The 25,876-nt window shown below is 32.9% G+C and overlaps 1 protein-coding gene across 4 annotated transcripts in view; it reads right to left on the bottom strand.

The window, feature by feature from the left end:
* Positions 1 to 25,876, bottom strand: part of Hem (Nck associated protein 1 Hem) — a 119,407-nt gene that overhangs the window by 40,260 nt on the left and 53,271 nt on the right. For all 4 annotated transcript variants that reach the window (XM_089233000.1, XM_089232997.1, XM_089232998.1 and 1 more), the window contains exons 13-21: positions 24,168 to 24,259; positions 21,693 to 21,774; positions 19,799 to 19,857; positions 16,228 to 16,373; positions 9,996 to 10,128; positions 7,547 to 7,666; positions 4,431 to 4,567; positions 747 to 878; positions 464 to 579 (exon numbers count right to left, since the gene is read on the bottom strand). In XM_089233000.1, coding sequence (XP_089089126.1) covers positions 464 to 579; positions 747 to 878; positions 4,431 to 4,567; positions 7,547 to 7,666; positions 9,996 to 10,128; positions 16,228 to 16,373; positions 19,799 to 19,857; positions 21,693 to 21,774; positions 24,168 to 24,259 — 1,017 coding nt within the window. The remainder of the gene's footprint in view (positions 1 to 463; positions 580 to 746; positions 879 to 4,430; positions 4,568 to 7,546; positions 7,667 to 9,995; positions 10,129 to 16,227; positions 16,374 to 19,798; positions 19,858 to 21,692; positions 21,775 to 24,167; positions 24,260 to 25,876) is intronic.

The raw sequence follows: 25,876 nt of genomic DNA, 5'->3' as shown, positions 1-25,876 counted from the left end.
CTACAAGAGAATTACTGCATAACAATTTTTTTTTATAACAATAGCTAGTATAAGTTAGTCAAACTTGACTGTATAATGGCATACAAGACAGCACAAAATTATTCTTAAGACTTGAGGGTTTACTTAAGACAGAGTTTGAGGGCTTTCAAGATATTAGTATTAAATATATAACCATCTGCTACAAAAAAGTGATCATTTTTCTCAATATAAATGAAACATAAACAAAGCTTACATCACTCCTCCCATCAGTGAGATATTTTTACTTTAAAAAAATGTTTCATAAACTTTTAATTTCTGTATTTATGGATAAATATTTTGAGGAAGTGCAACTTTGCCACAGCTGTATTTCCCCCTTTTTGCTGATTATACTATATTTTAGAATCAACCATAGAATTTTTATTTCCGTCAGACGTTCTTTGTGAACACTCCACTCTATTGCAAAAACTTAAACTCATATTTTTACCATAATTTTCTATACTTTGAAGAACACTCATAAATGATCTGACACTTGTTAGCAATTCAGAGGGTTTGGCAATTTCATTATTTTCAGGATTGAACATCACCATTTTCACCAGAGACCTAAGGGAGTAAAAACCAGAGGATAATGTTCCCAAAATCTGACAACTTGTTACACTCATTTAATATATGAAAAGAGAATTCAAAACATCTCTTGCAAAATGATGAACACACAATCATATTCAAATAACATGTTAAGTTTATAAAATTTGCGACATATCCATACTTACTTGTTAAACCTCCTCTCTAAGTGTTGCGTTAAATATTCTCTAGGTGCAAACGTATGCTCCCATACATTAATTGTGCTTGAATAATTTATGGCATAGCACAGTTCAGTCAAGGCCATATGAAGCTTGTCCATACTATTAAAAACATTAAATCATCCATTATATATAATTTCCCATATAGCATATATACGTATACAGGTTAGTCATGACTTTCTCTATAAATGATTCTCCTAGAGCAGAGGTTCCCAACCTTTTTCAGTCCACGTACCCTCAGCTGGCTCAGTTTCTTTTCCCGTACCCCCCTCCCCCTAATATGTTTCACCCATTACAGTTTTCGAAAAACTTCAAAAAAGGTACATGTTGAATTAAATTAAATAGTCTATTTTTTCATTATTTAGCATTTTTATTTTTCAAGTAAGCAAACAAATTAACCCAAAGATTGGGAAAAAATTTAATGTGATATTAGGGACTGTACTGAATTACAAAGTTTTGAAAAATTAAGCTCAAAAGAAGATAAATACAAACTCAAATCCGCATTCAATTTCCTTCTATATTTATGTAAGTATACGAAGAAAACGCCCGTTCAACAAGCTACGTGCTAACAAACAGCAACAAAAACATTATGGCTTTTCTAGAAAGTTCAACGTATTCGTCACCGCGGCAAGTGCAAAAACTGACTAGTTTTACCATTCCGTCATTGAAGAAGATCTTCAGAGGGGTATCTGATGCGAGCTCTAGCAATTTCTCCTTTTGTGGAATCGACAATGAAGCCAGTTCAAAATACTCTTCTTTGAAAGGATGTCCACCACCGACCACCCATTTCCAGCTCTGAAAAATATTTTTCAAACTATGATTTTAATCCTTTCAAACAGCCGACTGTTAAATTTAGCTCGGCTTGTGACAAGAAATCGTGAAGTGTTTCAAACACTTCATAAAAAAAAGGGGCTACCTCTTGCCGAAGTTCGAACAGCAACTTTAGTACTTACCCCTGAGACAATCACCTAACTTCGGTGTGCAAAAGCAAAGCATTGTGAAGGATGTCCATGTCTTTGCACAACAATTTAAACAACCTGTAATTGGTAGAATTCACCTTGAAAAAGTTGACAACCTTGACCGTTTCATCAAGAACGTTTCGCAAATTTGGAGGCAACGGTTTCGATGCAGAGCTCTGTCTGTGAATAAAGCAGTGAGTCCATTTCATTTTGGGAGAGACTTCTGCCACGCGTGCACGATGGCCTGAGTAGCAGCAACCTCCCGTGGATTTTCCTCCATCTGTAGTGAGCCCAATGCATTTTGACCATTGAATTATTTTTTTCAAGGAAATAATGATTAATTGCTTCAAATAAGTCTTCAACAATCGTACGACCCCTTCAATGGGTGACAAATAAAACGATTAATTCTTCTTGAATCCTCTTTCAAGTGGTTAGCAATTACAAGTAGCACAGAATATTGAGCAACGTCGGTACTTTCGTGGACTTGGATAGAAAAAAATTCACAACCTTTGACGTGGCTTATGACTGTACTCTCAACACCATCTGACATGTCCTGTATTCTTCGAGACGCCGTATTATTTGACAGAGGTATTAAACTATTTATAAGAGCACTTTCCTCTGCAAACATGCATCTGACAGCATATTTCCACCAATGGTGTGATTTTTTTCCTCGTCTCGCAATACGATAGCTAATGTAGTAGGAGGTTTCGGCAGCTTTGGCAGAACACTTTTGGAAGATTCAAAATATGTTTTCACGTTTGCAGGTGCACGGTATTTCATTTTGGTGTTTCAGTCCTCTTCCGCACAGATCCAGATTTTAGTCACTGATCCATAGCGCAAATCATGTGAGTAGTAGGTGCTTGGTAGAAAAGCTGACTTGGAAAAGTTTAATTCTTCACTAAGGACTAATTCTTCGTTTCAATGCACAGCCCGGCATGTGTCGACAATCAAATCTAAAACGCTGAAGAAAAGTAAGTGAAAAGGAAGGAGTGCGCGAATCTGGATCATAGGTTGGGCGCGAGGAGGGAAGCCGATCCTTCCAGCGGACGCAACCCCTCTGTTGTAGAAGATTTTATTGATAGGGGAAAAGTCAATATATTACAACTGACAATATTAGTAAAAACCTCTACCTACTTTTAAAAATTCTTTTTAATGTTTTTTAATTATTTTGCTCTTTCTTTAAATGGATGGCCGCCATTACCATACCATTTCTTTTCGCGTACCCCCGGTTGGGAACAGCTGCCCTAGAGTAAGGTTTTTAACCTATGGGATTCTGAGATTGGTCATGCAAATTCACTATAGTTGTTATAAATGCACGTATAAAAGTTCACTACATGTACATTCCAACATATACCAATTCATTAGAAGTTCTGCAGAGGAATGTAGACGAGGTGCATGTGTGGTTAAGTAGTAGTAGTGAAAGAGCTCACAAAGGAAATTCTACAATAAAAGCCTATATTTTTTTCTTTTTTTTTTTTTTTGCTGCCATGCTTATCAATTTTTAAGTGAATGGTACATAAGTAATGCTTGTTTCTGCACAATCGTGATGAAGTATGAAAATAAAAATCTAATATTTTTGTAAGTTTTAAACAGAGCTGATAATGTCACAATAATAAAAAATAAGGTGGCACTATTAGAAATTTTTTTAAATCCACTTCACTGTGACTGTAAGTACGAGTTCTTCCTTAATGCGTAAAATATAATCATAAAATAACTTCCTCTATAAACAAGCCCTAGAGAGGCAATGTGAAAGAAATTTCATACACACACATTTTGGAGTATTTGCTCTAAAATCATATCAATAGAAAAAATTGTAAATATAACACTAATCTACTGTTAAATTTCTTTCACTACAAGGATAAGGTTCACTATGATAAATCCCTCTTATTTTTCACGACATTTGAAAGCAGCAACAATAATATTTCTTTAATCTCACTCAAAATTACCTTTGATATTTTGAACTTACGTTCTTCTCTCTCTCTGAGAAGATATCTATTTATTATTTTATACTAACTGCTTCCCAAAAGTGTTAACTGGTCACCTGGCTATCCACATGGGTAAAGGGCTTATATCCCGGGAGGGACAGAGCCTGGGTTGTGTCTGGTCTGTCGGTCACCTGTCTATGGCCCTTAAAGCAGAATGTTTTGCATTGGTCTCTAATAAATCTTAAGCTGACTGAAAATTTTCTGTGGTTAAATTCCTATAATGGTCTTTTGTACACAAAAGAGTTATTTTCTTAAAATTCTTCCAGAAATTCTTTTGCGATGTACGTCACAGTTTTCATCATATTCTGCTTTCAGAGCAATGACGTATAATTATGTCATGACCATACACAATAGTAGTGCCTATGTGATAGAATTAAAACTCATAACAATTTTCTATTCAACATGGATATGGATACTATGGAATAATTCATCATGCAGCTGCTGCTATTTCCAGAAACATTCTTTTTCTTTATTATATTGCCAGTAGATGAAAATGAACTGTAAAGTCTAGGTAACTTCAAGGTCTAGAACACTACTTCACCACCTACAATTGTGTTTAGGAAGGTAACTGTTTAGTATAAATTTAAAATTTATGCTAAATAGTTATTCTCTAAATGAACACAATATTGTTAGTTATGAAATAATGTTGTTAAACAATACAATATTGTTTGTTTAGAAATTGTGTTTTAAAATCTCAGTAACGTACTCACGTAGTTAATTCCTCTCTTGTTTTACGATAGCTCTCCATCCCTGGCTTACCAGGCTCAGCAATAATTTTGCTCTTCTTTTCTCGCCTCTTTTTATTCACAACAGAAGCTATAATGGGTGCACAATGCTTTGGGAGAAGCTGAAAAATACTTATTGAAATGAGTATGCATACAGTAAATTATATTTTTACCAAACGTGCAGCTTTATAAAAACAATATAAAATAAGATCATTAACAAAACCTTTCTTTTGGATGCTATTAATTTACCCACTTACTGTATTGATTAATTTTTTTTTAAGTCAGGAATTTACTAAACAAAACAGTTTTTTTATTACCAAAAAACACCCAAAAATTCAGTTCATTTAAAGTAGTAGGTAACGTGTAGTTGAAAAATACAATAGCAAATAAAATAGTAAACACATGTAGTTTGTGTACAGTGAATAAATGTCACAAATATACTTTCTATGAGCTTATATGACTAAATTACAACTTGTTATACACAGCGATTCCAAACTTTTTATTCAAATTTTGTGAGGAGGTAGGGAATAGCAACAGAAGCAGATTTCACATAGGAAAGCATGCCTGAAAATTTTGGTATTAGTTAGTAGAAGCATTGTGGGGCCAAAATTGGCATCAAACTCAAATCCCCAACCACTTTTACCCATTTTCAATTTTTAATTGCTGTTACTAGTTGTCAGTTTACTTGCTGACATACAGAGATAAGACAAATTGTTTTATGCTTCAAAGGCTGTTGCTGAGGTTTTTGATCAGAGGTCCTTGCAAGCATTTCAGGAGATCCAAATTATATACTAAATATTTTTCTAAAAAAAAGTTTGTAACATTCATTTTATTGGCACAAGGAGACCAAGAAATACAAAAGTTTAAGAATACCCAAGCTCAATGCCAGAACTAAGGGGGGGGGGGGGCAACTGCCCAGGATGGCAAACTTTAGGGGGGAAGTTAGTAGGGAACAAAAACTCAAGGATAAAATCATCAAATTTTACAGTGGGGGGGGGGCAGTAAAATCATGTTTGCTCCACCCTCACTAAAATACTAGTTACAGCCTACCCGAGTTAGTGAAGGATATACAGTAAAACTTCTCGATAATGTACACCCACGGGACCAAAAATTTTGTCCGTTAATGGGGAGTGTTCACTAATGGGGAGGTACGATGTACAGTAGTACCTCGTTTATACGTGACTTTCACATTTATACAACGTTTGGCTGAAGTTGCAATTAGTTCCAATAAATGATGTTAAAATGTCTATGTTACTATGTGTGTGTATAAAAGTGAACATCAGTGCAGTGGTTATCCATAATCACCAATTGTCTCAATAAAGAAAGCTTGAGTTGAAATGCCACTACATTTATCACTTCACCTGTGATTATGCATAATAAAAATGGAAAATGTGATATAGAAAAATTTATTCTTTCTTCTGTTCATTAAACCAATTAATTATTTTCACCCGTACATACTTGAACTACACATATTTTACAATAAAAGTTGAATTACATTAAAATAAGTGTGAAGAGAAGATTAAATATTCACATTAACAACATTATCAAACTTGTAATGTTAGCTTTCTTCACACGTATCAACAAACAAAACCAATATATTACAATTCGAATTCACCATCCTGGACCACTGTTATGTTCCGCTAATCAAGTAATTGATTACAGGATTATCATATTTTCCAATACAAGCTTGGGATTATGCATAATTACCTTTGAGTGTGACAAATTCTCAATTAATGGACAAAAATTAATTAATTTAGAGTTTTGAAAAAAATTAGTTTGTCTGATTCTACTGTCCGCTATCAAAAGTGTCCGCTAATGGGGAGTGAAATACATTAAAGCCCTATTCCATGGGACCGGGTATCAGAAAAGTGTCCACTAAAGGCAACCAAGCTATGGCAATTTATAAAAGACAAATGCCCCAACAGAATACTAAAGCAACCATTGTTTACACTTAATGCATAAAAATCTATGTGAGAGTGGTCCACTTTGCTTTAGCATACATAATACTGAAAGAAGATGATTGATGCAGAATTGCCAAGAAGGAGGTCCTACACTATATTAAGAAAAATCTAAATACCAGCACACAAGGTTTTGATCAGCAGCTTGGTGTCATCTAATCAGTGTGGCAAATGCACTTGATATGGGTGACAATAAGCACGTAAGATAAGGTGCAATTTTACATACAAGTGCATTAAATATTAATTGGAAATAATATTTCTGGAAAACACCAGTATTTTGAAAAACAATCAAAAATGGAAGTTTCCCTTCCTTATACATGAATAAAAATTGTGATTTAAATTTTTAAACTACATCAAAATATGTACAAACAAAAGTCATGTGTAGCACAATATTTGATAATGCTTTGCTACATCAAAAGAAGTGAGCATCTGGAGTTAAAGCAGGTTAACTTTATCATCAAAGAGTGTCAAAATTGACTAGAGTGGCAGAAGAGTGACTGGGTGCATTGTCCATAAATATTAAAATGTAATCATTTTGATCAAAATTTTTCAAGACCAACAATAATGTTTGCTCAAGATATTAAATGGTGACCAAACCATTCTTCAAAAATGGAAGTTCGGATTCCAAATGATTCTGAGGCTTAAATTGATTTCAAAAATCTCTGAAAAAGTTTAAATCTTAAGAGCTTTCCCTAGTTTCTACTTTTAGCATCTTGAAAATCAGTTCAGATTGGCTACATGTGGTATTCTCATCTGATCATCACATCATAATTAAAATATTGTTTTCATCTCAGCTATAATTCCATAATGCTTATAAATTGTGCTGAACTCAAAAACCAAGAATTTTTTCACAGAATATCACGTAACTCTAAAATTGTGTCAGTCAGGATATGACTGCATTCTGTATTGGGTCGCTGGACTGCCTGACTATTCATCAGGACTAGGTTGACACTTCTGTTCAAATAGCTCAGCAAACAGAATGATAATATGACCTGGTTCAAGCCAGGTCATTTTGACAAATAAATAGACTTGATTCATTTCTCATTTCCCAATGTATTCATTTTTTAAAAATGTCATAAAGCAGAAATCAGTTTGTAAGCATTTCTTTCACTGAGCATTATTATATTTACCAATCATGCATACCTTATCACTAAGCATACATTGTTCATCACATATGGTAGTAATAATGTCTTTGGCTTCTTTTGACATCTCATCTAAAAAAGCATTCACCATTGTCAAGCTACGATCGCCAATGTGGATTCTCTGTAAAAAAAATGACATATTAACATTTTCTCCAGTTTAACATATATCCTCTGGTTTCCATACATTTTCAGTAAGTCACTAAACCACATAAAAAAGGAATAACATATTTCCTGCAGTATAAGTACATTTTTATGTTGAATTCTTATTCAAAGAAATCATTTTTTTCAAAATTGATAAGATTCAGTCAGAAGATCCCAAGAAATTATGGATGATTCAGACAAATCAATTAAAATTATAAAACCAAAAATTCATCTGATATCAGTTTTTTGCCAATGTGCTATACTGTCTAATTTAATTGATTCAAAATTTAAGAAAACTACAAAAAAAAATCAAATTATACAGCCCAGCTCATCAACACTGGATATGTATGTTGACCGTAAATCACAATCGTGTTAACTTTCATATAAGAATCATAGGTCACACCAACTATTACATTATTCTACTGTTCATAGATCTGCATCACTGTACACTATCTTGAACTTGATTAAGCCTTTGGCTCTTTCATTTCTCATTATTCACAGTTGTTTTTTTTTTTTTAGTACTTTCTCTACAAAGTCATTACAATGTATAATCCCTTTGACGAACAGAGATGAGGATTTTCAATACAAAAATAACTCTTTCATATATATATAGATCGACTTTATAATCGCAACTTAAAGCATACACAATATGTTAAGAACAGTGGCAAGGGAGTCATGGTATGCATTTCTTCCATAAACTGTCATCCTAGCATAACGTCAAACAAAGACATTACAGCCAATTTTATGAAAACTGTGCAATTGAGAGATTGTTGCAAAACTAGTTCCAAAGTTTTGCTAATTATTCATGTGAAGCATTAAGGATATATAACTTTATTCATATATACAGTCAAATCCGGATAAGTTGAATGTGCAGCAGCCGGCAAAAAACTTTTTTTCTCGAGAATAAACTGAGTTATCAATAGTTGAACTCATTGGAAATTCTTATTTCAACCATTAAAAAATAAATATATATATATATATTAAATAACAGTAGCATTTACAAATATTGTATTAGTAAAAAAATGCCAAACTGCTGGAGATAAAGAAATTTTCAATGATTATATATACTTATCCTAAAACCTAATTATTGAATGAGAATTTAAAAAAAAAATGGATGTAAATATTATGAGTATAGAGATAGGCATATACGATATTTGCATAGATTAAACTAATAAATAAATAGAAAGCAAGTCAGCACTATAAAAAAAATTCTACACAATTTTTGTTTGCGTCTAAATTTAATTGATGTTTTAAGAAAGTCTTGCATGTGAATAATGTCCTTATTTTTAAAGATCAGTGATACAGCATTTAGAGGGATACCTTACTTTTCAACAACAAACCTCTTCTTGAGAACTGGATTTCATTGATAATTTGTTATTTTTTTCTTTCAAATCTGAAACTTTCAACGTTTTCTTTGACATTTTTAAAAAATCTGCACACAATCAAGATTTATACTGAAGTTTCACAATCGCATTCATGAGGAACTGAGCAAAAGCGAAATGGGGATTTTATCTGACCAGACATGCAACAAATGATTTGCAAATGCAGATGACCAGTTAGTTGTCATTGGTCAAGTGTTTATAAAAAAGATTGGAGTAGAAAGGATGGAGAAAGAATTTCCTTGAATTTTATATATATATATATATATATGTATGATGCACCTTTTAATTTCTTTTTACAGCAGGATAAATACTTTTTTTTTTCTAATTATTCTCATACTCAAAAACTTTTGACTTCAGAAAAAATTTTAACACTGAAATAATGTTGAACGTTCTGAAGACGAAAGAAAATTTCATCTTATCAAGAATTGACTATAGTAATTCATATTAATATAGGTGGAATTATGTAAATGCAATAATCAATAAACATTTAAAATTTCTTATCAACATTATAAAATTTATCAGAGCTATAAGCCATTTCTGAGATGCTCACTAGTCATTTAAGCTTTCTGTTGGATTCATGTCACATGGGCAAGTTTTTTACCAATTTCATAACCATCTTCATTTTGGCCATTCGATTATTAACATTAGTAATACATTACAAATGATCCATGTTGGTACGTAATGACCAGCTGTAATTAATCTTTAACTCAAAATTATCGAAAACACTTAAAATTTAATTAATGAACTTCGATAATCATACATTTAATAGGAAACTCAAGAATGTATCATACATTCTTGAGTTTCCAAACTTTACATACAGTATGTAAAGTTTGAATTAGCCATGTTCTGCTGTGTTTAATACACTAGACATATTTTTTACTATTAAAAAATTAAACTCTATGAAACAAGCAACAATTTCTTTCTTACCTCCTCTGGACAAAGCTCATGCGTGCAATACATAAAATGTGCACACAGAAGCGGAAAGGCAACTATGTATCTTGTCTGTGCTGGAAATTCAAGACACATGTGGAACTGGCTCTCAAAAACAGAGCTGTAAAAACTAATTGAACAAACAAATTAAAAACGTCGGAAAAAAAGTTCAAGTATGAACTTAACAACATAATTATTCATTATGCCTTTTGCATCTAGCAATAATGAGTCAGAGAAACTAAAAAATATTAAATATCACTTTAAAATTTTAAAATTATTTGAAATTTTTCTATTATATTCTTTAGAAAAATGTTTAAAAAAAATACTATTTCGATGTTGAAAAAGGAGCTCTTGGTTTAAATAACCCTTGTTTCACCAGCAAGATGAATGGTAAAATTATTTTGGATATGGGAGTAAGCTAACTGATTTGGGAATTCTCATTGATGAATAGCTTGGGTTTTTTTTTACAAAATTGTTCTGGGATGGCCAAAGAAGCAAATAAAATACTCAGTTTCATATTTAAAAAGGTCTCTCCGCGTTGATCCTTCTCCTTTTCTGGGAATTAGTTTGTCCTGGCCTGGTCCCGTCCCTAACAAGTTTAGAGTACACAGGCTATTGTTGGTATGCGGGACTTGAGCTATGAAGAGAGACTTGATTTTTGACCATATTTACATTGCAGGAGTGCGGGTGTTAGGGGGAAGGGAGATATGATTAAAGTTTTAAAATTTTTCAATGAGATGGGTAGGATCGACCACAAGTGATTTATACACTGCCAATCAGCAAGGACACACCAGCATCAATTGGTAGTGGCAATTCAAGGTTCTTGTTTTGCAGGGACTTTTTTTCTTGAAGGGTTGTCAATAAATAGAGTGGCTTACCATGTGTTGTGAATTCTAACACAATTGGCATGTTTTGATATTCATGTTGAGATAAATCACACAAGAAGCTATCCATACTTAGATAAAGACAATCCTATAATTTCTATGGGTAATGTATTTATTCTAACGGTTTTTGTTTTTTCATTATTATTATTATTTTTTTTTTTTTTTGGGTGCTGCTTTTAGTAGGAAATAACTTGATACAAGATATAAAAACACTGCTCATAAGAAAAAGTTTTTTTTCACTTTTATGCTTCACAGCACATAAAATGCTATCATATCCTGCTGATGGCAAGAATAGAAGCCAATATTTAGCTAAAAATTATATGAATTCACATATTTGCATATGAATTCAGCCTATGTGACTGATAAAAGAGCTATAGCCTACTGTGGAAAAACTTTGCATCACCCAATCAGGTTGATTTTAAATATTCCCAACAAATAATTTGTTACAATTGTTATTAGATAAATTTTAAATAATTAATACAGAAAATAATCACTGGATATTTTCACAGTTGATAGCCTATTGCCTTCGGTTGCTGGCATTGCTAACAACTTGAAGCTCATAAAGTAACAGCAGCCACTTTATTAAGATTTTTGGGAGCCAGATTTTACAAAAACTATTGATGACAGTCGATACCCTCACAGCCGTATTCACAGACAGAGTTTAACTGCAATCACAGGTTAAAGGATTAGAGATAGACATCAACTGGTTGAAATCTCAAATTTAACCCAATCTCTAATCCTTTAACCTGCAATTGCAGTTAAACTCTGTCGATGAATACGGCCGTCAGAAGAACAGAAACTGATGAGGTATTTAAAAATAGACTGAATCAATTTTTGAGCAAAATATGGAAAAAGATTGTTGTAGTGGTTATTGGCATCTCTTCAAAAAAGATATTTTTTCAGGGTTTTATTATAATAGAGGATATAAGTATATAGAGAAAAATCCAAACAAGATTTGAAAAAATATTAGTTGTACAGAGATTTATCATTATATCAAGTATAGTTGTAGCAAGGTTTCACTGTGTACATTTCAGGGTTCCCCCGACTTTTTATCAATTGTATCAATTTAGCTAATCAGATGGAAAAAGTTGTAACCAAATGAGAGAGAACTTAGCGGAACTGACGAGTCATATAAAATGCGGATTCCAAAACAATTTATATCAAGTTCAAGATGGAAAAATCAATCAATATGCAAATCATGTACAAATAAAAATTGTTTAATATAAAATGTAAATTACAGTACAAACAATATTTTTATTTTCAAAAATTCACAGATTTTTGTGCTGCCCACAATTCAAAAGTATTTTCTTGTTACCTGCTGGGACCATTAACAGAAATACTGGTATTTGCATTTTTTAAATCGATTCTGTTTCACAATGGTGTTTTAATGATCTTCATGATACTGAAGGAGACTATCATCGAGAAAAGGATTCAACCAATACTTTGTTTTTTGCATGCAGGCTCTTGGGGATGCGGTCAACTAGTTGTGGTTCCAGATGAGGTTGATTGCCCCTGCAGGGATGGGATTGCTGTTGACTCTTTTCGGAGCAGTTTTGGAGCAGTAAATTTAGTGTTTCGGAGCAGCAATCTGTGGATTCGGAGCAGTGCGCAGAATCATTATTACCTTTGTCAAAAATGAAAATTTTTTGAACTGAGATAATCAGATTATTCAATTTTGAACATTTTAACCAGTTATAGGGTTCTGGCATCAAAAATCAGTTTTATATGTTTGATAAAACTTGCATCCACTTGTAGGGACGTAAAAATTATAAGTCATAATCCAAGCTGGGCGTAAGAAGAAAAAGTAAAAGTTTACAAATCAAACAAATGAGCATACATTAAAAAAAAAACCTCATGACATTTTGTTGACTCATGACTCTGTTTTCCTCCAATTTCTTAAGAACACTACACATTTTTTCTTTCGGTGTTTTCAGACGAACTTGCCCACTTTCAATGTTTACAAAGTTTTTTCTCTTTATCCCCACTTCTATCATTTTCTCTGCAGTGTTCGGCATAGTTTTTGATGACAATTGAATTTCCAACTCCCTTTCTTTTGCTTTTAGTCTTTGATTTTTATCTGGTCATGGAACTTTCTTATCAGAAGTTTTTTGGTGCTGAAGTCTGTCTTGGTACTTCTGATGCGAGCTGTGAACAGCTTTCAGAAGATTGGCATTGACATCAATATCTTTAGCATTTCGAGAATGCTGTACATAAGATTTTATTTGCCTAATGCCATTGATATTTTCAACCGAAAGATTTGATCTATGTTGCAGGAAATGTTTGTTTACACTCAAGCCCCTCTCGCAGTCTGCATTTCCATGTGGGCAAGACATATTAAGGCTCTGACAAGCACAAGCAAAATTTTGAACTTTGCACTTCCATCCAAGTTTTTCAGATCAAATATAGATCCCCAATACTTATCTAACCTTTGATAACTCACATGTATATCTTCACACTGCAGAGAAATCCATTCATCCAAGAGAACAGGAGTATCCAAAGGACAAACTTGCGGTAGCTTTGAAACAATGTACTTAATACATGATAATGAAGAGTTTTCCAGTCGTAAAATGGGATGCAAATACTTCATTTTTTCCAGCATGGTGTTCTCAAAAGGTAAAACTTTGAGCAAGTGCTCGATGATCTAGCACCTAATAGAAATTTTTTGTTGAGAACATTCCCCCAACTCAGCAAGATTGGATTTTATTTCAGCACCAACAACCACATTTTTCCTCCAGTTCTCACTGCTTTCTATAGCTAAATTCTGAAGTTCAGCAATTCTAACATTCTGAATATGTTCAGATTTCAGGAAACGTGCCATAATTTTTCTAACAAGAGCTCCTAGCTCATCATACAAAATGTGTATGAGGGGCTCCTCTTTTTCAAATAATGTCAGAAAGCCATTCAAAAAGTTCTGATGCTTCTTTCAGAAACAAAGCTTTCACCAAAACACTTTTATCTGAAAGGACTTCCTGGATTTGATGCAGTCGAGATGAGTCTGATCTGGACTTCCTGGATTTGATGCAGTCAAGATGAGTCTGATCTGGACTCCTTACTTATGAATCAATGCTGAATTATCACTTTCATTAATTCTGGAATTCTCTTTCAATAATTCTGGAATTATTTCCTTTATTAATTATTTCTTTCACTAATGCTGAAATTATTTCCTTTATTAATTATTTCTTTCACTAATGCTGAAATTATTTCTTATTAATGCTGGAATTACCTTTCATTAATTACATAATTTTTAATTAATGCTGGAATTATAACTTTCATTTATTTTGGAACTGAAATTCTCTCTTTCATTAAAACTAGAATTTTTCTTTCATCAAAACTAGAATTTTTCTTTCATTAAAATTAGAATTTTTCTTTCATTAAAATTAGAATTTTTCTTTCATTAATTCTAGAATTCTCTCTTTCATCAATGCTGAATTCTCTCTCTCATTAATTCTGGAATTATCTTTCATTAATGCTGGAATTATCTTTCATTAATGCTGGAATTATCACTTTTATGATTTTGGAATTATTGCTTTTATGATTTTGGAATTATCACTTTTATCAATGTTGAAATTATCTTTTATTAATTCTGGAATTATCTTTTATTAACTCTGGAATTATCTTTTATTAATTTTGGAATTATCATTTTTATCAATGCTGAAATTATCTTTCATTAATTCCGGAATTATCTTTCATTAATGCTGTAATTATCACTTTCATTTATTTTGGAACTGAAATTATCACTTTCATTTATTCTGGAACTGAAATTATCTATTTCATTAATTCTAGAAATTTTCTTTCATTAATTTTGGAATTATCTCATCGATGCTGAAATTATTTCTTTCAAACTCCTATTTATGCCATAAGAAAATAACGGGGGATTGTGCGTGTTTTCACCGAGTCACGTGATCTTCCGACGAATAATGGTTGCGGACGCCGTTCTCAGCACTGCCAAGGCGAAGACCGCTGACGTCATACTCCCTCCAGCTCGATGGTGCAAACATAGTGCGTCCGCATTGCAGATTCCAAAAACCTGCGTCGTCTCCGATAGGTTAAAAAACTCGAACTTTTTTTAGCTCGAAATTCGGTTTTTTAATCAATCGGAGGCGACGCGAGTTTTCGGAATCTGAAATAATGGACGCACTATTTACACACCCAAATGCAGGAAACCTTGGCAGGGCCGGTTATCTTGATGAATTCTACAAAATAACCGAAACATACACAAAGGTTTTCTGTAAGTTACAGTAGCAACGCCGAGGTTGACGTCACAGCATGATTCAAATGACGTCATTGAAAGCGAAAGTTGAAGAGGGAAATTTCGGAGAACCCGATTGGTGCAGAAGCGCCAAATTTTCTCGGAAAATCGATGTTATGGCGCAGTATGTAGCAGGAAATTGCTAATGGCTCAATTGGCGCAGCAATCCCATCCCGGCCCCTGTCAACTTCCTCTGCAACCGCACCAAAAGTCACTGAACATTGCTCATGATTGGTCAACAAAAATTTCAATTCTAGATTTTTGCACGTGTGTCAAATGAACACTCTATATTTGGTGAATTCAATCTTTTATTTATTTGCCAAATGAAGTATTTTGCAGCAATTTGGTACAATGGTGATCGGCAGCATGAACTGGTACATACACAGGGCGTTTAATCATTATCCAATGGTAGTTTCCAGAAAAAATTTTCAAATGTTGTCACACATCGTCATTGAAGCCATTTAAGACAAGAAAAATATTTCTCTGAAAATTTTAAAATCTTTATTTTTAAATGATCCCTGGACTCTAAAAATTATATCCACATTAAAAATCTCCATGCACTGACATGTGAAATTGAAAAAAGTTATGAAACATTATCTGAACTTTATTGTCAGAGTCGTTCCTTGCCAAGCTCTTAGAGGTTGGAAAAGCGTATAAAAATGTATATCTAATAAGCAGGGCTGGAACTAGAGGAGGACAGGTAACTGCCCTGAGTGGTAAAATTTAGGGGTGGCAGTTTTAGGTGGGAACAAAGAGTACGTTACAAAATTATCAAATTTTAAAGTTGTGGGGACGGCAAAATAAAGTTTGCCCTAAGTAATATAACTTTCTAAAGATTTAATTAAGTAACCAAACTATAAGAATTTTATTTTTCTCGATAATGAATAAATTAAATTGGTTAAAGTTATTTACCTCTGAAATACATTTGGGGGAGCAGCGCACACAAAATTAAGGAGAAAAACTTTTTTTGATGCATGAAAGCAATTGTCATACTGGACTGTGTGTACTGTATTTGTCTTGCAAACAAACGTTCTTTTATTCTGCATAGTACTGTACTATGATAATTGATTTTATGTAAAAATTTATAATTACTTACCAAAAAATGGACAAATCTGATGTTTCAACCAAAAGTTCATCTAAGAAGTCCACTACTTTTGTATGAAACACGATTGTATTCATAAGAGATGCTAATTCTCTATGCTCATGCAAATTCAATGGATATTTTGACACACTGCTATAAGCCTGAAAATTTAAATAATTCTAATGTCAAGGAAAGTCGCACATTTAAATCCCACATAACAAGCAAAAGATGTACAGAAAGTAAATATTTACTGGCAATGAAGGGAAAAAATATAGATGCAGTAATGCAAAGAATAATCATTCTCTATACATCAAAAATCAAAAATGCACTCTTCTTTTTCCAAACTTTTACACATACAATTATCTGTCTATACAATACAATTATATGTCTGGCAAATTTATTTTCATGGCATTTTACAGTGTCTACCACATACTAAAAGGTAAATTCAGAGACTTTTTTCTTGACTTCACCTTTTCATCTGACAAAATTAACTCTGTTCTTTGCTATAAGGGAATAATCTAGCAAGGAAAAAAAAATATCACCTATTAAATCATTAACTAATTTCAATTGTTTGCGAAGCACCATGAGAAGCAACATTCAGTCATGACAGTCAACTAACCCAGGACCTACAGTTTATAGCTGATTCTGGGCAGCTTTCTTATGGCAGATTAATGCTCTGGAGAGTACAGGAAACCCCTTACAGTAGCCACATGCTACTGCAAACAGTGCGGTAGTCATGGCACTATGATTATGAAATAACCATCTCTAATCAGAAATTATTTTGACAACTGAGTCAGTATTGAACCCACAAAGCCTCGAACATTCTTTGGCACATCAGGCAATGTTGTGTGTTTGGAAGGTGCTGGTCATTGAAATGCATCCAAAGCAGAAGTAAGAAACTGGCAATAAATAAATGTTGACAAGTAAATTTTATTAATTTTGCAGACAGGGATTTCTGCTGACTGCTCATTAATTATAACAATTTTGCTCTAATCCCAGACATTGAAATTTTTTTTCCAAAAAAATAGGGAAAAAAAGGAAGTTGAATCAACATACTATTTGGGACATAGGCAAATTAAACACTGAATTACATACATTTTAAGGGTTATTAGGCCATGGTCTAAGAAATTCAATCTGACATTTTACCTATATCTGCAGCAGAGGTTTAAACATGCATAGGTCTCACTGCCAAGTGATAAAGGTGTCAAATTGAACACTTATCTTACAAAATTGATCTCGTATTTAACCACCAAATAAAACATTTCATGATTTAACATAGTGGTAATCAGCAGTAATGACTTGCAGTCTGATTTGCTGCCAGAACACTGGCAGCAAGTCAGTGTGCTGTAGAAAGACTTTATAAACTGGAAAAAAGCTTGTATTTGTCTCTCAAAGTTAGAAAATCACAGAAAATCAACTTCAGCTGACTACCTCTGTGTAATCACTGGAATCAACCTCTGAATTTCACAACATCAAGTAAGTACTCACAATCAGTGATTACTGTCAACCAAGCAAGCTTCCATTTTGTCTCATCATTTTGAACAAAAGTGATGTGATCCACCTTCCCTCCTGTAGTTGCGGTCTTGATCACATAACCCACATGACTTCACGGCAGCTGCTGTAAGCTGCTTGCCTGGGCAAGGATTATCAAGATATTTGACCTTACAGCATAGCGCACAAGGGTGCTGTGATACATTGTTTCATGGCCTATTCACTTACATGGTTTTTGTTGAAAAATTAAGCAAGATTTGCAATTTTTACAAAACTTAACATTGAGAAACGAGCTTCAAGTGTTGAGAGAGAAGCTGTTTTACATCAACGTGAAGATGTACTGAATCGCAATTTACTGCTTGAACGCACGTTAACAGAGTTCTTGCAGGCTAGGTGATCAACTTTTAGCCTGATTTGTGGGAACTTTGTTCTAAAATGGCCTGGAACTGTAGGAATCTGTGACCTTTCTCTTATTTCTTGACTTCCATGATCCTTTTCCCATAATCATGTCTCTAGTTAGATACTTAAATACATACACCACATTTTGCCATATGGTTTGTTAAAGACTGATTTTGTGGAACACCCCCCTTCATCCATCTATTTTCTCAATATTTGACTGATATTATCCCCTCCCCAACATATTTTCGTTTCGTCTCCATACATTACCCTTTTGTGCTAAATAAATAGCATCCAGTATGTAGCATGCCATGTTTATCTTGGATGACAAGTTTTTTCTTGCGTGTTTCATTCATTAAATAAAATTCCTTACATTTGAATAATATTTTGAGTTATCACTAATTTTGTGGTTTTTATTCATGATTTATAGAAAGCAGCTTTTTCTTTCAAACTTTATTCAATCATGATTTAATGTTACATAATGATTGGGGAGAATCCAACAAAAGATCACTAATGAACCCATAATATATATTTACTATGCAATACAATACAGGGTGTTTCAAAAAGAATCATCCGATTTAAAAAATCATAACTATTTAACTTCTAATCCATTTTGATCGAATAATGCATAAGTAGAGAGGGAAATCTAGAGTTTCACACAGATTTGCCGACAGGTAGCGCTAGCACTCTTCCTTCGGCCGCCACTTCAGTGTTTGTCAAGATGGCGACTGCACAACAGAAATTGGTTTGTGTTCTACGCTTCAAGAAGTGAGAGCCCGTAACAACTGTTCATCATGCTTTTCGTTGATAATAACCTGTTGTTGAACTTTCTACCGCTCAGAGCATTAGGCATTGGTATAAATAATCCTGAGACATGGGTTGTCTGTGTAAAGGAAAATCCCCTGGCCATCCCTGCGTGTCAGACGAAATGTGGAGCACAACCGACAGAGTTTTGCACGTAGTCCACAGAAATCCACTCGCAGTGGATGCAAACATGCTCGTAAAAGTTTGGGGTGAATTTTACTACCATACAGACATATGCCAAGCATCCCAAGGTGGACATATTGAGCACCTTTAATTTGGTTTGTAAAATGACTATGATTAGCCACGTAATATAAAATGAATCTTAAGTGTCTATGTTCAATATTTTTTGTAATATACGCATTTCAAATCGGGTGATTCTTTTTGAAACACCCTGTATAACAATGCAGATTTATGCAGGGTGTGTCTGTTACTATTACTTAACAGTCATACTTTCATTAGGCATTCATTAATGAAGAAATTGTTGTACATTGAATAGCAAAGGTAATAAAGTGGATCGCACCTATGTTTTTCAAAGAAACTGTTGTGAAAAATGCTATAAGTAGGAAAACACTTTAAACAGGAAATATCAATAAGTATTAAAGCCAAGACCACGAAAATAAGTCATACTAAGCAGGAAATGTTCTGAGTGGGAATGTTATAAACGGGGTCCACTGTAAAATGCAGAAAAAGCTGGTCGTCTAAATTTTGAAGAAAAAAAAATTGGATTTATATTTCTGTTACGAAATAAATATGCAGAGGGGAAAAATATCAATTTAAAAAGATTATGCAAATGAAGGTAATGTATTTGCAACTATAATTTGTTGTTATAAAGTTTTAACCTCAATTTTGTGACAATGTTTTTTGCTAAAGTATTTTAAGAATAAAAAAATTATACCTGAAGCCGAAACCAATCTAATCTGAGCCCACGGAAGTCAAATATTTCGTTGTCTTCAACTACAAAAGCATAAAAAAATAATAATAAATGACATGGAGCATAATGAGAAAATAATTATTTAAAACAAAAGTTAAATAACTTCCTATAGAACAACAAAAATATTATTTTACAAGAATTCTTTCTTATGGACTAGGCCGTCATTTGGTTAAACAGACTTGGATTCCCGATTGCTTAAGTTCTGTATATAATTGGACCTTTTTACAGCTCGATGGAGATATCAACTTAAATAAAAAAAATTCTTATCCTAATGGGTTTGACTTCCTTTATTTTGGATAAGGGAAGTTACTGTATTCATTATAAGAGAACTGCTTAACCATACATGCACTTCCTTAACATTCTTCTATGGAAATTTTTAAGAAATTGGTATATGCCAGAATGTGTGTTTGAGTTTATGCGTAGCCCTAACCTATTTATGTTGTCAGAATTGTGCTTATTTGCTTATTTCATATTACTGCTGGTACTGTCATCTGTCTTTCATAATTTGTAGTAAAGATGGTAAATGCTTGCATTTTCATGCTATGTCAGTATCATGTTGCGGGTGTACCTGCTCTTTGTGGAGAGATTTTGTTAAATAGAAGATCGGCTTGCATTCATGTTTCGAAGTTGGAAAACTGCAGAAAACAAACTTTAGCTGACCACTTCAGTGCATGAACAGGGTTCAAACCTAGATCCTCATGATGAGAGACCAGCACAATGCCTACATCATCACACAGCGGCTCATTATAATACATTATAAAAAGCTTATCAGTTGTCTATCAAAATAACTTTGATAAACTATTTACCCACAATCGGGTGCAAATTGAATAACATGCCTGAAGCGTGTGTCTGATTGTAACCTAATCTGTCAGATTAGTACATAAAAATAGACCAAAAAGCTTACAAAAGAACTAAAACATATTCAAAACTCATTTCGATTTTGTATTAGAAACTCTAAATCAAGAAAAAAACATTTATGAAAAAACCAAAAATATATTACTGTAATTAACAGTTTACAAAATAGTTCTTTAAAAGTAGTTAACATTTTCTTTAATGTTTGACTAATCATTAATATTTCACTAATAGGCACAGTAACTTCCCACAAATAACGATGAACAATAAAATAATTGCTGGAAGAAAAAAGAAAAAAAACAAATAAAGAAATATTACTGAAGTTGATGTTTATAAAAAAAAAAAAGACAGATTTTGGACAGAAGAATCAAACATTCGATTAATCACTTGAATAATTATTGCTGTTATTCATTTCAAAAACAGTATTTACACACTTTTTGCAGAGCATGTTCACATGGTCTGAGCATATGAAAATATTGAAAGATTTGATATCTTCCATATTTTTATTTCATAACAAAAGCAAAACTTCGCAAAAATTGTACGTGCAGTTATATCACATAATAAGGCTCGTGTATTTACAACAATTTTATGAAGAAACTTCAAAAACTTAGAAATAGACTGCATTAAATTTTGTTCTAACAAATTTTTAGTTGTCTAACTTTAAAAAACATTTAAATCAACACATTGGTTAAAATAACATACAAAGATATTTTCTTTGTTTCAATTTTTATACAATATTTCAAAAATATTTTAAATTTTTGATCATCTTGGGAAAGGAGCATGTCACCTCTCCCCTGTAAACAGCAATATGTTGTCTATGTGGAAGGGGGTGAGGGAAGGGGTGGTGAGTCATTGTGCCAATTTGAACAAAAACTGCTATTTTCACAAAACTATTCTAAAAAAATAGATTGCACTGCAGATTATATATAAATGATGGAGAGTTCAAAGAAATTCATTACCAATATACATTTGCTAATTATCAAATATATTGGGGAAAAAATTATACCTTGCTTTACACTCAATGATGAAATAGTACCACATATAGATGATAAAATTACAGAATCTTCCTCAGGAATCACAGAAACACTCTAAAATAATCAAATTTTGAAACAAAATTTTATCAAAACCCAGTCAAAATGAGATAAACAAACAATACATATGGATAATACAGTAGAACCTTTTATACCGTTGACCTTGAGAACCCCCAAAAAAATGACGGTATAAACAGAGTGACAGGTATAAGAGTAACTAATGACGGAAGTGAAGATCAGAATTAAAATGTTCTTGACAGAAATAATAAATTAATTAAAATCTTGGTGCATACATAAAAAACCAATTATTTTGGAAAAAAAGATTTTTAACATGTAAACTATAGACATAAATATAAAGTAGAATACAGTATTTTGAGAAAAAATAGGATTATCTCAATAACAAATTCATCAGAAAATATCTTTTATTAGCATCTATTTGAAGCGTGATTTATATTATCAATTTTTTTCAATTTAGCCAGAACACTAAAGTCCATATACACACACGCACGCACAGTCGATACTATAGCTATGATGTTCCTGCTTATGTTTTCCCGCTTAGAGTTGAGACCCCGAAAATAAGACGCACTAAGTATATATAATTTTCATTAACATTTCCCGTTTAAAGCATTTTCCCACTTACAATGTTTCTTAATGGCCCTTTTTTGAAAACGTTATAAGCGCAATTCACTGTATATATTTATTCTATTTTTTCAGCGATTATTAAAACTTAAGAATAACACTGCATGCTTTTAATGCATCCTTATGTGTGTGTGTGATCAAACTTTATCATTGAAAAATGAATCGGCAGAAAAGGGCAAAGAATAGTAGATTGTCTTGTTAGCTTCAAACATAGATGGCAGTGAAACTTATGCCCATGGTTATTCAAGAATTCAAAAATTCTAGGTGGTTTTAAAGTGACATATGAAGCCTGTTCAGATGCTTAGATGGCAGCAATATCATTTGTTTTTCATTGTAATTTTCTGTATCACTATCATCTTTATATCTCCTTGCTCAACTTCATTTACTACTTCAAAAAGTATATCAGAACTTATGTTTTTGTCATCCATTATATAATGCTATTGCCATTGATGTCATCACAAACTTGATGCAGCAACTTCTTAAAAACAACTAGTTCTTCATTTTTGAAATAGTTTCTTGAAGGTTCTGGAAAAAATCTGACATGCTAAAAATAGTTTTAAATGATTCTAGAAGATACATAATGCCAGTTTTTATCCATTTGAAGAATAGGATCTAAAACAAAGATACGAAAATCCTTTTTATCACGGATTGCACTTATATCTTTGACAATAAATTTCCTGTAATGCAGCTTGAAGTTTTTGACATTTGGGGAGTAAAGGATAAAGTTTTTTCAAGGAAAAGCTTTTATCAAGGATAAAGTTTGACCTGGAAGTGCATGATAAAAGAAACATTCATCCAAAGTGAAAATGTTTGCTGGTTCATATTCTTATTCTTTGAACAAATTAATTAAAACTTCCCTTTTTCATTCTTCAGAAACTTTCATATCAACATCTTCACTCCCAAATTCATATTTTAAACAACACATTATGTTTTGATTCGAAACATTCATCCATTGCTTGCCACAAGCTGTTTAGCCTTATTATAGCAGAAATTTTTATAATGTCTTGTCTCACAATATGGTTCCAGCAGAACTCTGCCCAGCTGCTCATAATCAGCAACATACTAGCTGTTTTCTTTGTTATCAAAATCTTCAAAGATGGTGAAATACCTTTAAGGGTTGTTCTAGGAATTTTTTTTTATGCAAATGCTGCTTTTAATGAATTAGGTATCCTGAATGCTCCAATCAATTTTGTAAATGTTTCCGGTGTGCGAGCTTTTCGAGTTGACATCTTGATGATAGGTAAAAACTAAAAGTGAGGATGAAACATAACTCCATTGCTGATCCTCTTTTTGATTGCAAACTATTTATCAGAAAAGACAGGGCATAAAAGCACAATGGAAGGCTCTGAACAAAACAAGATAAAGATAATGAATCACAATGACATATTTTATGCCATTTGTTTGTGGGAGCAGGATTGCACAGTGGAGGGGCAAATTCTGACACAAACTTTGCAATAGGTGACAAATCAGGCTTTCCTCCCCAAGAGTAAAAAAAAGTCAAATAGGATTGCTCAATGGTTCAATATGGAGAGAAAACAATATCTTTTCTCATACGTGGTACATCAGGGTAAAGCAAATTCAGACAGTATATCAGATACTGAACATCAATTGTCCTATTCTTAAGCCAGGACTATTAATAACTGACGAAATAGGTGAAATTAGTGTAAGAGGTTCCACTGCATAGGTATATATTACATACTTACAATATACAAATTGGAAATTATGTAATGAAAATGATTGCATATTTCTTCTATGAATAAATATTAATATCACCATATCCAAAGTGAATTTTCACAGGAGCCATCAATTACCTGAATTATATGATCCAACGCAACAGCATCATATCCCGCTAGATATTGGACATAATACCTTTGTATCACCTGGCTATATTTTCTGATCAATGCTAGAAGAAAAACATACAACTTAGGGTGGAGTGTATATTAGCTGATGGCATAATTCAACTAGCTGCAGAAAAAAAATTGTACAGTTAAGTCTTCATATAGTAAAGTTGCTTCACTTCATCTTTGTTTTGTTACAGAGGAAACAGAAATCAGAATGATAATTTGTCATTACAATTTTAAATGATAATTTCTGTGCTCAGATGGCAAAATGTAAGTAAAAAAAAAATTCAAAATTTAACTATGGCAAATTTATAAATTTGCTGCTTTTTGCTGCTGTTGCTTTTTGATTTATTACAATTTGCCTCTGTTGTTTCCACATTAACTTTAACAAAGACAAAATTTTGACAAACGAGATTCCAAAATGCAAACAACTCAATTTTTTGGGAAAAGTGACTTGTGAAATTTTGCCATCTAAGCACAGATTTATAGCAGAACTAATGTAGTAGAATTTTGCTATTAATCGAATTTTTAGTATTTTACATGTTTCAAAGAAAGATGAACATATTTATTTAATAATTCATGGATCCTTTTCTGAATTTGTGTCAAGCCTTCCAATACTCACTATAAATTATGTGCATACGAGTTTGTGAGTTCCTTGGATTTTGGGGCCTAACATACATTGGCCTAAAACTCATAAATTATGAGTTTTGAAAGAGATTTATTCTTTTAAACATTGTTTTTTTAAGTTTCCATAGTGCAAATGTGTTTGGTTAAGTTTGAGTCTGGGGAATGAGGGAAGGGCAGGGGAAGTACTTGAAAATCTTTGTCATACTCTTCCTACTATTGTCAGGTATTTCTATCTGGATATATGACATATTGCATTATTATGCTGGAGAAGTTCTGATATACCATGCTCATTATCACGTTTATAACGCTCTCTTAAAACGATTTTTCACCGAGTATAACTAATTTTTGTGTAGAGAGAGAGAGTTCCAACTTTTACTAATACTCATCAAGGTATCCTGTTTAAAATGTTTTTCACTTACATTTCTTTTGACATTTTTCTACATTTTATTTTTAGAAGCGTCGTGAGTGAATCTGTAAAATTAATTACCAAATCTGTAAAAACTCTATATTGAATATCCAGTTTTTTCATCTAGCTGCTATGAGGTAGTCACCATTTTGCATCATGAAAATTATGAGTGTGTATGCAGAATCAGCTTTTGAAGGGGGCACAAGAATCTAATTCTTCAGCGAAAGTTTGGGTTACTAATACTCAAAAACAAATTAACAGATAGTATAAGAATAATTTTATTTCAATTTTCTACAAAAATATTTTTAATTTTTGATCTTAGGGTGGGGGCACGGGCCCATAACCCCCCCCCCCCCCAATTTCGCCTTTGGTGAAAATCTGGGTTTGGAACCCATGATTGTGCAGTGGTAATCAGCTAAAAATATGATTTTCTAAGGTTTTCCAACTTTGAGTTGGCTATTCCTTTGGAAGAAACTTTAGTTGCCACAACGATTACACAGACCTACAACACAAACATGTATACATTAAATTTTAAAGCCACGCATTACCAATTTGGAAGATGGATTTTAGAGGATATAACAATTGGGGGGAGCAGGCAGATCTAATGTCCCAGTCTCTGGACCAGAGGGGGTAACAAACTCACCCT

This window comes from Pholcus phalangioides, unplaced genomic scaffold, assembly GCF_987345545.1.
Source record: "Pholcus phalangioides strain wild (caught in Gottingen) unplaced genomic scaffold, Ppha-v1.0 ptg000007l_1, whole genome shotgun sequence".
NCBI lineage: Eukaryota > Metazoa > Arthropoda > Arachnida > Araneae > Pholcidae > Pholcus > Pholcus phalangioides.
The sequence above is the reverse complement of the archived record's forward strand: the minus strand, read 5'-3'. Positions and strand labels throughout refer to the sequence as shown.